Here is a 13,382-nt window from a genome sequence, read left to right as displayed (position 1 = left end):
CTCTCCTTCGCGAAATACTGTCATATGGCCACGCGTATATAACCACGGACACATATTTCCTACTCACTGCCTTCTCGTCGCATTACTCTTGTTTACGAAGTTTAAGGGACGAAAAGAGAATGTGTGAAGCTTTAACCGGGTCGGTGGACATGGAGGGCCCAACTAGGGGAGTTGAAAAACTCTGATTTCAAACCAATCGTGCACATGAACTCCACGACCCTCAAGGAACGAATGGCGTATGAACCTATTCTTGGTCACTGGTTATCATGTGACTGGATCGCCTTACGTTGCTCCACTGTCTTGTGGATTAGACCCTTAGGTCAAAGGCTCCGGGTGTGGTCCCCATAAGAAAACTACCTGCTTCGATCTGGGCACCCAGACAGTATCACAGCCCACACACAAATCAAGTGACTTGTGTGACGCATATGTATTCGGTGCCCCCTTTGTATCAATATTTATGTGTTCAAATAAATAAACAAAATAAGGGAAAATAGTACAAATGTAAACAGAATAATTTTGTATAGAAAGGTAAAGAAAGATTATTTTAAAAAAAACCAACCGAATTCATCTTGGGTTACATTACGGTTGATGGGTATCGATTTAACTGATACCTGTCAATCTTGTCAATGAATATATATATATTAATCACTATGTCAAGCAAACACATTTTAATTTAATGGTTTAAGCCTAATTTGATTATCGATTAAAATAGATGATAAGGTCAGTATAAATCCATATAACAATAATCATTTCCCTCATTATAATAATAACTAGGGTCCTTATGAAATTTTAGAGTATGGGCGCATATGAGTATTTTTTTTTTAGTAATTTTGGTTATTAGTCCTTGGTGAATACTCTGTGTTGCCTAGTAATAGAAATAAGAATATAAATATAGATTTTGAGCAATATATATATCAGGACTCAGTAGCTGAGTGGATAACGCGATAGCGTTTGGAGCGAAAGGTACTGGGTTCGTGTCCCAGAGTGAACAGGTACATCTAGCTGATGAGTCCCAAATTAGACGAAACGCGCGTCAAACTGGATTCTACTGCTAGCCACTATCCATCTATGCTTACAATGCTTGTGACTTCAGGGAATATCGAGGCAGTCCGCATAGGATGCGCATATGCCAATTAGAGACTGACCAGTAGCAATGAGAAGATTCAAACAAACAATACAATATATATATTTGATTTGACAAAGAGATTATTATACAAGAAAGATATGAACACTTTTGTTTATGGAAGGTATCTTTTAAATTACATTCATTAGAATGAAGGTTAAATGGTAAAACTATAAAATGATGGGGAAGATTTGTAGCTTAGGTTATTAGTTTTGATGATGTTGCGCTTTTGAACAAGATGGATTCATTGTGGAGATCTCAATGTCGTTCTAAATACTACCATCGCCTACTTATAGCAGATGGTTGAATAGAACTGATATAAATCCTCTTTTCATGACTGGTCGAATATATCAATTATCCTTCCTGAAAATAAGTTTGATTTCTTAGGTTTAGCTGAAGGCGTTGAGATGGTGGGGAGGGCACACAGTCTTCTTCGCTTTTAGAAAATATGCCATACTTGAGTTGTGCAATAAATCAGGCGGCCGATACCACGTTGTAGTTTTCCATCTCTTTAAATTCCATTTGTAGGCGATAAGCAGCATATGAAACGAAATCATCTTCAGGTAATTTAACAGCCTTTAAACAACTATATCACAAATTAACCAAAAAGTGTCAGTAGTAAGAATTTAGGTTAATTTTCTCAGTGCCATCAGGAGAAAATTCACAAAATTTATTCAGCGAAATGAGATTAAGTGCTCTGGCGCGAGACTGGTAGGTCCTGGGTTCGAATCTCGCGAGTGCGGGATCGTGGATGCGCACTTCCACTGAGGAGTCCCATAATGAAACGAAACGGCCGTCCAGTGCTTCCAGGTTTTCCATTGTGGTCTAGCTTCAATTGACTCATGATTTCAACTATGAGAGATTTGCATACTTTTTCATCTTTAGCTGCTTTGAGATTCCGAAAGAGAATTAGAACCTTTGATGAATAGTTATCATGATGTGAAAAATCAGCTCCGGAAATGTCTTAATATTGTTTGAATGAAGATTTAAATGTGACAACTGTATCTGTAGAAAAATGAAACTCACTAAATTAATCAAGAATTCGTTAATTGATCCCAGTAACTCAGACAACTGTGCAGAATTCTCTTGAATCTAGAAATTTTTAGCCATCAACTTAATTTATTTTAATTATGGTGTCTGAAACTGTAAAATAAGTTTGAGCTGCTCTGATGAAGTTGATGTTATTGAATTCATTTCTACGCGTTGAGCTGGAAGTTCATATCCAGAAAACTGTTATGACGTAAGGTGTCTAAAAGTCGATACTGATACGTAATCTTTATGTTTATGAGCTTAACTGGCTACTAAAGTGAAAAGATTGTAATTGAGAAGGGAAGTTTATTGGCTAAAGTGAATCGACATGTATGTTTACACATATATACATATCCCTTATAAAATTAAATCACTAATAGTGTGTCTTATCCCTTTGAAATTAAAGTCATTTCTTGTCCCACTATAACGTTGGGAGTGGATAGGATATACACTAAGGAAATCACCAATGTGCATTACAAGGCAAGCCCTAACTTGGAATCCAGAAGGGAAGAGGAAAAGAGGAAGGCCAAAGGACACATTACTTCGGGAAATAGAAGCAGATATGAAAAGAATGAATAAAAACTGGAAGGAACTGGAAAGGATTGCCCTGGACAGAGTTGGATGGAGAATGCTGGTGAGCGGCCTATGCTACTCCACGAGGGGTAACAGGCGTAAGTAAGTAAGTAAGTAAGTAAGTCTTGTCCCACTACATGATTTTTATTTTATTTTATTTAAACACATATATATTGGTACAAAAGGGCACCAGGTACATATGCGCCACACAAAATAATGAAAGTAGGAAGAGAAGGGATGAAAAGATAAGGCGGACTGAAATGTACAACCAGAAGACTCTTTCAGTTAAGAAAGTTAGAACCATTCTTTATGTAGAAAGTAAAAGAAGGTTGCAGCAGGATCGCCACTGGCTTCTATTCTGAGCCATATCTGATAACGTCTCTAGCCACTGTGTTGCACCATCTCTCGGACCCCAGCCAGGGAGTCGTGAAGGACCAACAGAAGCTAGCTCTTTGCAGCTTTCTTTCATGCCACGACACCATGTCATACACTGACCTCCTCTCCGCTTTTTCCAACCAGTCCCAGGGTCGGCAAATAATGCACGACGTGGAAGTCTCTGGGACGACAGTCGTAAAACATGTCCAAGCCACCGAAGTCGGTGTTTCAAGATGGTGACACCAATTGAATTATCGTCTCTGCGCCCGAACACACGAAGCCGAACCTCTGCATTACTAACATGGTGTTGCCACTGTATGTCAGCAATCCTTCGGAGACAACGATGATCGAACACAGAGAGTCGTCTAACATCCTCAACTCGGAGAGGCCAGGTTTCACAAGCATAGAGCAAAACTGCTCTCACCGACGCGTTGTAGATCCGACCTTTTACAGCCAGACTAACATCACGAAGGCGCCAAAGATGGCCCAGATTGGCATAAGCCGCTCTGGCTTTCATCATACGTGAATCAATCTCATCACTCACGCCACCACCAGCACTTATATAGCTACCTAGATACACGAACTTCTCAACTACTTCAATCTGCTCACCATCCAGGGTGAGTACAGGATGAGAATCCTGCCAGTCTTGTAGGAGTACTTTGCACTTGGAGGGTGCAAAGCACATGCCGTACCTGCGGACACTGATTGCCAACTGATTAAGTGCGGATTGCATGCCTTGGGCATTATCGCACAGTAAGACAATATCATCCGCATACTCGAGGTCGAGAAGTCGTTCTCCAGGCAGCAGATCCACACCGCCATTACTTACATCCATCAGAGCTGTTTCCAGGATGTTGTCGATAGCAAAGTTGAGGAGGAATGGTGAGATCGGGCAACCCTGCCTAACCCCACTGCTCGAATGGAACAAGGGAGAAAGGTGGTTGTATGCCCTCACTCTGCCTGAGGTGTTCGTATACAGGGCCTTTAAGATGTTAATGAACTTCTCAGGCACACCCTTCTTCAATAGACAATCCCAGAGAACAGTCCTGTCCAACGAATCGAAGGCAGCCCTGATATCAAGAAACACTACGATTGTTGGCCTGCGATAAGTATGACGGTGTTCTAACATTTGGCGGAGGGTGAAGATGTGATCAATGCATCCTCGACCAGAACGAAAACCAGCCTGCTCCTCGCGAGTCAATCGTTCTCGGGTTTTAAACAACCTACGAAGAATGATAGAAGCCAATAGTTTGGACGCAATCGAAAGTAGACTTATCCCCCGATAGTTATTGCAGGAACAACGTGAACCCTTTTTAAAGATAGGGACGACTATCGACTCATTCCATGATGTTGGAACACTTTCTTGCTCCCAAACCTTTGTAAACAACACAGTCAATTCCTTAGTCAGAAGGTCACCACCATCTTTAAAAAGAGCCGGAGGTAAGTCATCTGGGCCCGGTGATTTGTAACGTTTCAAGAGTTGGAGTTCCTTGCGGACTTCCGCCTCATTTGGTGGATTAGTCGTCACCGGCCATGGGGGGCAGGACAAGCTGGTTGATGTTGCCGGAGCAGCAGGCCAGTTGAACTGCCCTTCGAAGAATTCAGCCCATCGTCCAAGACGTCGAGAGATGTTAGTGATTGGCATCCCATCATCCTCGTAGATTGTTTCACTCACACCAGACTTCTTGCTGCCAGTGGCTCGGATGAGTTGGAAGAGCTTCCGGCAGTTACCAGATGCAGCTGCTTCTTCCATTTCATTAGCACGCTCCGACCACCAGGCTTCCCGGTCCTTACGCAAGCTTTGCCCGATTTCATTACGTAACAGCCTTCGTTTGTGGTCAAACTCACGGTCACCCGGAGTAGACTGACGGGCTTCCATCAGTTGTAAGGAGCCAGAAGAAACCCAGTGCTTGTAGGCGGGACGTTTCGCGAAGCCGCAAGCGGCTTTACTCGCCATTTTCATGGCGTCGTGAAGAAGCAACCAATGCTCATCTATACTTTTCGGCGGGGTGGTAGCTAGCCTAGAGGCTAGCTTTCTGGAGAAGAACTGTTAACTGATGGTAAAACTCATCCTTGATTGCATCCGGGCTGCAATCTGTCGGGGCATAGGCGGAGATGACGAAAAGACACCGTTTCTCACGCCGATTTCTTCTCACTTTGATGGAACTTTCTAATCTAACAGCACATAACCGACTGTTAATGGGGATCCAATCGATTAGTGCTGCCTCAGCCCTAGCGCTTAGTGCGACACCAAGGCCAGCAAGACCAGACGAAGATGCCACAGGGTCCCCGGATAAGCGCACGTGGAACAAGCTTTTCGAGGCGACAGATGGAGAGCGGATTTGTAGTACTTCACTAGAGTCTTGAATACGGGTCTCGGATAGACAACAAACATCAACATTAAGACCTTCCAAAGACATAGCCAGCCCTATCTGTTGTCTGATATGCATTAGTGTGCAAACGTTGAAGGAAGCCAGCTTGAACGGCGTACGTGGTTTCAGAAAGACTGCTTCAGTATTCATAATCGGTGGAAGCATTCACTTTCAACCAGACAGTGACTGGAGATCGTTTAGATAGGACAGATTTTCCACCATGGACGAGCTGCTGCATAAGTTGAAAAGTAAGGTTACACAAATTGGGGATAAAAGAGGGTGAGTTAGCGATATGGTAAATAATAATAATAATAATAAAGGTAATAATAATAATGTAAATTGTCTTGCTTCTAGTATGAGCAGGGATAGTTTCGTCAATAGAGTTCATCATTTCATTTATTTGTGTGTGTGGGCTGTGATACTGCCCGGGTGCCCAAACCGAAGCAGGTGGTTTTCTTAGGGGGCCACACCCCAAGCCTTTGACCAAAAGGTCTAATCCACAAGGCAGTGGAGCATCGTGAGGAGATGCAGTCCCATGGTAGCCGTTGACCAATGACAGGTTCGTCCGCCATTCGTTCCATCAGGATACTGGAGCCCATGTGCACCATTGGTTTGGAATCAGGGTTTTCCAACTCCCCTAGGTGGACCCTCCGTGTCCACCAACCCGGTTAAAGCACCAGACATTCGCTTTTCGTCCTCTCACTTTCGTAAACAACACCCCCGCCACGAGAAGGCAGTGAGTAGGACTTCCCTGGCAGAGGCTATATATTCGCTGGCCATGTGAGAGCATTTCGAGAGGGAGAGTAGACTCTCCCCACTCTCGGCCGTACCAGGGCATTTGGGGGCTATAAACAAAATTTAGATCCACTACATGAACTTATCATCTGACTGACTAGTACAGTGTATCAATATGTAGTTAGGTCACATGATTAAGAAATTAAATTTAGAGCAATTTAGTAACCAAGTTCAGATCTAATTATCTGGCTTTAATTTATTTTTAGTATTTTAAGGATAAAGAGACTTGTAATCTGTGTAAGATGGAAGTGTAAAACTAACAGAGTTTAAAGCTTTTACACAAGAACCAAAGTCAAGGTTATACAACCTGTATGGAAACATACTTAACCTTTACTTATCGATCTATTATCTATACATAATCGATAAACTGTTATGAAGAAGTAGACCATATAATAATTGTTCTCAATTCATTTCTAATGCATAATTGGTAAACTTGTATGCCTTTGGTACGGGTATGCAGCGGTGGCTTAGTATTTAAAGCATTCAACTTTAAAGCAAAACGTCGACGGTCCGAACAGCTCTCCACCGGGTAGTATCACTAGCTCCTAAACAAAGTGTAGTTAAGAGTTGAATATATAAACCATTGATTGTTAAATAAGGTACAGAATGACAAGGTCGCTTAACGTCATTGGCTGGCTGTCTAGTTGTTTATTGGTTACTGATTTTTGATTTTATTATTATGAGATGACAAAATTGCTCTCTGAATGTTTAACATAGTTGGAAGCACAATTCTAGAATGGTAGACTTTGTGCACAGAATAACCAAACTTATGGTAATAATACTTATATTAATCGTGTATCTCATTACCGAAGGGCATAGGCCATCTTGACGCAGTGGTCGACCTTAACTATCGCAACAACATGATCAAGCTACAATGGTCTTGGCTCTTGTTCCTTAGGGTCCTCTACCGTGTTAAATAAATAAGCCGGGTAATGCCAATACAGAAAGCAGCACACTTAAAGTGGGAGAGTGAAAAAGTACTATCGATCGTACTTTATTGTGATTATAGTACGATATTTCCGATGAATAAACAGCATCTCAAGGAATGCTGTCATCTCATAACACAAATAAGAGTTTAAAGAAGTTAGCGTTAAAAACAACACATCTCATTATGTCTGACAGAGTTCCTGTGCCACTGATTAGGCCTTAATAACACGTACAAAACTATGCGCAAATAGACCGTCTGTGATTGGTACTAACCAGCTGTCCTTTGGCCTCTGTGGCCACGCTCCTAAGTGTTTAAGACTACTACTAACCCAGTTTTATTTTCAAGTCGCTCAAGAAGAAAATTCCTTTAACTAGACGCACATACCTCTAACTACAATCAAGTTGATTGTGTACACAGTGAAAGTCCATATTTGTCCCCAAATGCTTCCTCTATTCCTATTATCATCCCCTTCATCTCTAGTTACACAAATTCTTTCACGTACAACTAATGCTAATTATCCTATCTTACGAAAATCTATCCTCCGTTTTCCGAAATCGCACTCCAAAATACATCTTGGAGCTTCAGATATTTGAATGTTGTTTCAAAATGATTCAAGATACTGTCAACTTTCGAATGAAGGAAGAAAATTTTAGACAAGAGTATGATTTTAGCTAGACCAATAAAAGTCCCGACTGAAAACCGTATCAACGATACCCAAAGGTGTTTATAAGCTGGTTTGGCCGAAACATATCTTACTTACTTACTTACTTACGCCTGTTACCCTCAATGGAGCATAGGCCGCCGACCAGCATTCTCCAAAACATGTCACCATACAATATTGTCCTTTTCATAAAAACCCATTTACTATACTCAGAAATGTATTTGATCCCTTGCACATGAAATATGATTTACAAGGATTTGAGTTAAATAAGTTTCTACAGATACTATGGGTGAAAATGACTTAATAAACTTTAAAAGTAATGAAAAATAAATAACTTACGATCCCGATAGAACGGTAAGGTTTTCTGGAAATACTGGTTCAAATACAACAACCACTAATACTTTTGCTATAACGGGATTATGGTCATTTGTTTTGAAGTTTTCTGGTAATGGTAAACGTATTAATCCACAAGCAACTTGATAAGTTACTTCTTCTGTAGCATGATTCTTTAGTTCACTTTTTTGTTGAAGTCTATTAAATTCATAAATAAAGAAAAAATTTTAAAAAACGAGATCAGTACTAGATACCAAGATGTTGAGTCGAACCGTGCATGTGAAATGAAACTAATCTACACAGAGTACTTTAACGAATACAGATTACCACGACGCGCAATGCTGACTAGTATTGGGGATGGTTGGAAGAGAGTTATAGGCGGCCAAACCAAAACGTGGCATCAGTGCTTGAAGTCATTAACTTCTAGTCTGAGCCATGTTGGTAGATGCAGACTACTAGTTGGTTGAGGTCCGCGTGACTATCGTAACTAATGGTTGGAGACTCTAGGTGACATGGCTCGGAATCGATCACAATGGCGCAGGTGTATACACTCTCTATCTTCCCTTAAACCTTGAGATTAAAATTGCTTCATATCTGTCTTTCTTCCTGTACTATATCCTTATATACAGCCTTTCTTTTATATATTACCACCATTAAATTAACTACTTGTATGAATTCGGTGTTCATCTTGTTTTGCTAATGAGTGACGTATGGCAACTTGGACCGATGCATATATGTGCCTGGTCCTACGTTGTAGCTGACTGACTGACTGACTGAACGTTCTTAACATGACATTCAAACAATCAGTAATCATTAAACAGTGTTCTGAATATAATATTTTCCCTATCAATATTCCAAATATCGTAGATCAATCAAATCAAGACCAATTACCTTATCTTACTATATCATAATGACTACTTAAATGTTGGGTGTATTCCATAGAATCAATGCACAATTTAACAAGACAGTAAGAGTTGGTTCATTATAAATAAACAATAAAATGGAACTAACGTAAAACACTGCTATTATTCTATAAATCTGAAGGGCACTTAACTTAAAAACAAATTTTGTGGAAAATGTAAGGTTTCTTAATGAACAAATGTTGGTTATGAGAAGACATAATATTGATATGGATAAGTCATTGATGAATATTAGGTATAACAGACCATAGTTTTTACAATCCTCACCCAAAATCAACAAATACTTGAAGACCGTTTCGACTCCTCAGCAGTGTGCATTCACGATCCCGCCTCGGGTCCAAGATTTATCAGACCACTAAGATGGCCAGCATCCAACGGTGTTAATGCCTAACTTCAACTGATCCACGAAATTGACCAACCGTCCACCATAGTCCTCAGTGAGTTACTATCTCATAACAGACCCTACTTGTATATAAACTAAACATGATATCCAGCTACTATATTCGAAAAAGATAAAACGGAGCTGGAGAATAAGATTCAACAGCGAATAAACTATTTCGTAACTACCATTACTACGTATACATATATGTATATATATCTACAACGGAGAGTAAGACAAACTTGTTAGAATACTTCGTGGTAAGAATTCATTCTTGCATTGAACATGTCGTACTGAATAAAGTGACTATTGCTACAACTATTATGATTATTATTGTTATTATCACAAAAGCACAATGACAGGAAATAGAAACCTTTTGATGTAGGTACCCTACGCGAAAATTAATGAACCACATGAATAAACTGTTTCCACAGGTTGAATAATGTATGTTCATATTTTTTTTAATGAACTCAATAAATTAAATGTAAATCAAATAAAGTTTGATATTATTTCACATTCCGATGAAATTACTCATTAACATAAATGATATAAGTAGTATATAAGTAATATATTATATGCTATTCATTTACAACTGATAAATAAATCGACGGACAGAAATATGAATTACAGATAACTAGTACTTACCGAATAAAACGTAAGGAAACAAGTTCTGTCCAATTTCTTAAGTTACCTTTATCAATTTTGACAGTATTATCCCAATCCTAAAAAGAACGAAGATAGAAATATTTCTAATAGATAACAAACAATTAATGTGTACAATTGAGCATTTTATTCTTATTTAAACACATAAATATTGGTACAAATAGGCACCAGATATATATGCGCCAGTGGAGCATCGTAAGGAGATACAGTCCCATGGTAGCCGATGACCAACGATTGATTCATATGCCATTTGTTCCTTGAGGATCGTGGAGACCATGTGTATCATTGGTTTGGAATCCGGATTTTCCAACTCCCCTAGACGGACTCACCGTGTCCACCAACGCAGTTGAAGCACCGGACATTCGCTTTTCATCCTCTCAATTTCGTAAACAACAACCCCGCCACAAGAAGGCAGTGAGTAGGACTTCCCTGGCAGAGGCTATATACGCGTGGCCATGTGGGAGTACTTGGAAAGGGAGAGCGGACTCTCCCCACTCTCGGCCGTACCAGGGCATTTGGTGGCAGATGTAACCATTTCACATTAGAAATAGAAATTTTAGAAAGAATGTTACATTATTGAAGCTTTCGGGGGGCTAGGATGTTGAGTATTCAAAACTGAGTTAGAAACACTTAGCAAAACACCAAGTTCATTGTAATTTTGCACTGAGTAGCAATTTACTTGCTACCTTTCATATAAAAATTACTGTTAATCCAAGGACAGTTTGGAAAATCACGAAGATGTAAAAACAAATAACCCTTTGGGATATTAATTCTCTTGACTTAGTATGATGTCTTTTTATTTTTGGTTCTTTTCTCTTTATGTACTACTATTAATTGATGAACGAGGTCTCGCGTTCCTGTATGTGCCTACGTTTATAAACCTGATGCCTTAAGGAGTTACTAATTTACAACAAGAAGAATACGAAAATAATCACCATTAACTACCTTTGTCTCATGATTTGGATTTATTTTTTTGTATTACTAACTTGTTTATGGGAAATAGCTGATCATCAATATTCGAAACTCTTGTTCCCTCATACATGTGTGTGCAGACTTTTGTGGCTTAAGTAATGATAGACTAAATGAGCCATACATATATATATGCATCATTCATAGAGCCAGAGAACTGGCCAGACTCTTTTGAGCTAGATTTACATAAGGACTGAGTTATAATTCACTTAGTATTGTTTGTTTGAATCTTCCCATTGATGTTTAAGACTGCAGCTGGTCAGTCTCTCATTGGCATATGTGCATACTATGCGTATTGCCTCGATATAGCCTTAATTAAAAAGCATTATAGGCAAAGATGGATGGTGGCTAGTAGTGGAATACAGGATGGCGTTTGAAGCGAAAGGCACTGGGTTCGAGTCCCAGAGTGAACATCAACAAATCTGAGATACAGGTACATCCAACTGACGAGTCCCGAGTGGGACGAAACGCGCGTCAAACTGGATTCCACTGCTAGCCACTATCCATCTTTGCTTATAAGGACTGAGTTATGTTTATTGAAATAAGGTAAAATAAATCTTAGCTTATGCTACGTTAGATATATATAAAATCAAACGTTTAAGCAGCGTTTGGTTATCACATTTCTGATTTATCAACTACCACCTCTTTACAGACTTGTAGGATAGTGCCCTTCAAACCCTTTGTACCCTTCAACATCAAAGGACTTCATCGAATTCTCGAATTATTTTTCTAAGCTTGTTAAATGATGTTTTACTTTACAGTGGGAACTGTAGCAAACCGAAGTGATATATAAAGCCCAAAACTCACGGAGAAAACCTGATCTTTGTATCCTATGGCAACTCGAACTGATGTACGTACGTACGAAGTTCTACGTTGTAACTGACTGACTGAATCTTTGTATCATAAAAGAGTCTTTAAATGAAAATCAATTTACCTAATGAGACTCTAAAGAAAAAGATTTCGGGTCTATTTAGAAGACATCGCTGATATGAACAGTCGAAAGATTGTTCTATAGTTCATTGTTTTCAAGCTAAATAAACAATAAGTTCTTACATTGAACTAATTTTATATGTACAAACCACCTTATCATTCGACATGTAGTTTAGTTCGAAAAATGTATGTCATAAAAACACCTAGAGAGAATACTGAACGAAGTATATTGGGATAAGGATATAAGTAACATAAGACGTGACACAATCATATATCTGTTCAAAATGCTAAGCAGCACACCTACGTACTTGAGAAATCAACAAGAGAGAAAAACAAAGCAATTAAAATGATACAGCAGTGCAACAACGGGATGAAAGTGACAAGATAGTAGAATATTCAGAACTAAAAACAGGATAAACTAGAATCATCTGAGAAAGGTATTTATTTTGCACCATACCGTCTAGTTTTCAATCACTTATTTTGTCTAGTGAAAACTAACTAAGAGGCCTAAGTACTTTTATAAAACTTGCATCAAATCAAAGACTTCATGGATTGATGCTGTCAAGATATGATTATCCTGTAACATTTTCCTGCATACTTTTACTTCAGTAAGCATGACATGTTGAGGTAATTGCTGGCTTAGCACTTGGAATACTTGTCCCAACTCCTTTTCCATAACTTACCACACTGATCTGTAATCAGGCTGCACTAACACATATATACTAAAACACAAATGTATCATATAACAAAAAATAGGACTAACCATAGGATTATAGACACGAAATGTTTGAATCAAAAGGCTTGGATACCGACGATGAGCGTACACCGTTGTACCTGAAGATACACATAGTTCATTCTGGAACAACCAAAGACGTAAAGAGATACATATGTTGGACTTTGTAGATAAAGAAATACACGATATTGAGGGATTTATGCATATATGACTAAATAAGAGGACTGATAATATGGAACCAGTGTCCCTTTGATCCTGAGAATCTAATACCCTATTTATAAAGTGGAAATTTTCGCTGCAAAAGGGTTCCACACAAAGTGGAATGATAACATTGAGAAGAAATGGGAGACGGAAAGGTTATACTATCTATAAGCAAGTGAACAAACAGATTACTTAGTAAAAAACAGCTCGATTAGGGAAATAAACAAGATATAACCCGTTCGATTAAATTTCAGCTCGGTTACATCGAACGAACTATTATCATAATGCCTGTATACGATACTGGTAATTGCATGATGATGCTACTGAATGTGAGTTAACCTCCAGAGATAGATCAACACAAAGGATGAGTTCAGACAAAAGCTTCCGGAAGTTTAGGA

General features: G+C 39.1%; 1 protein-coding gene across 1 annotated transcript in view; it reads right to left on the bottom strand.

Moving 5' to 3' along the window:
- The window catches only part of Smp_208020 (hypothetical protein), a gene marked incomplete at both ends in the record, with an annotated part of 62,074 nt that overhangs the window by 41,554 nt on the left and 7,138 nt on the right, over window positions 1-13,382 (bottom strand). Inside the window, 4 exons of the mRNA XM_018795347.1 lie at window positions 1,601-1,699; window positions 8,196-8,387; window positions 10,134-10,210; window positions 12,814-12,906. Of these exons, the coding sequence (XP_018649669.1) occupies window positions 1,601-1,699; window positions 8,196-8,387; window positions 10,134-10,210; window positions 12,814-12,906 (461 nt within the window). The remainder of the gene's footprint in view (window positions 1-1,600; window positions 1,700-8,195; window positions 8,388-10,133; window positions 10,211-12,813; window positions 12,907-13,382) is intronic.

Source organism: Schistosoma mansoni, chromosome 2 (genome assembly GCF_000237925.1).
Source record: "Schistosoma mansoni strain Puerto Rico chromosome 2, complete genome".
Classification (NCBI taxonomy): domain Eukaryota; kingdom Metazoa; phylum Platyhelminthes; class Trematoda; order Strigeidida; family Schistosomatidae; genus Schistosoma; species Schistosoma mansoni.
The sequence above is the reverse complement of the archived record's forward strand: the minus strand, read 5'-3'. Positions and strand labels throughout refer to the sequence as shown.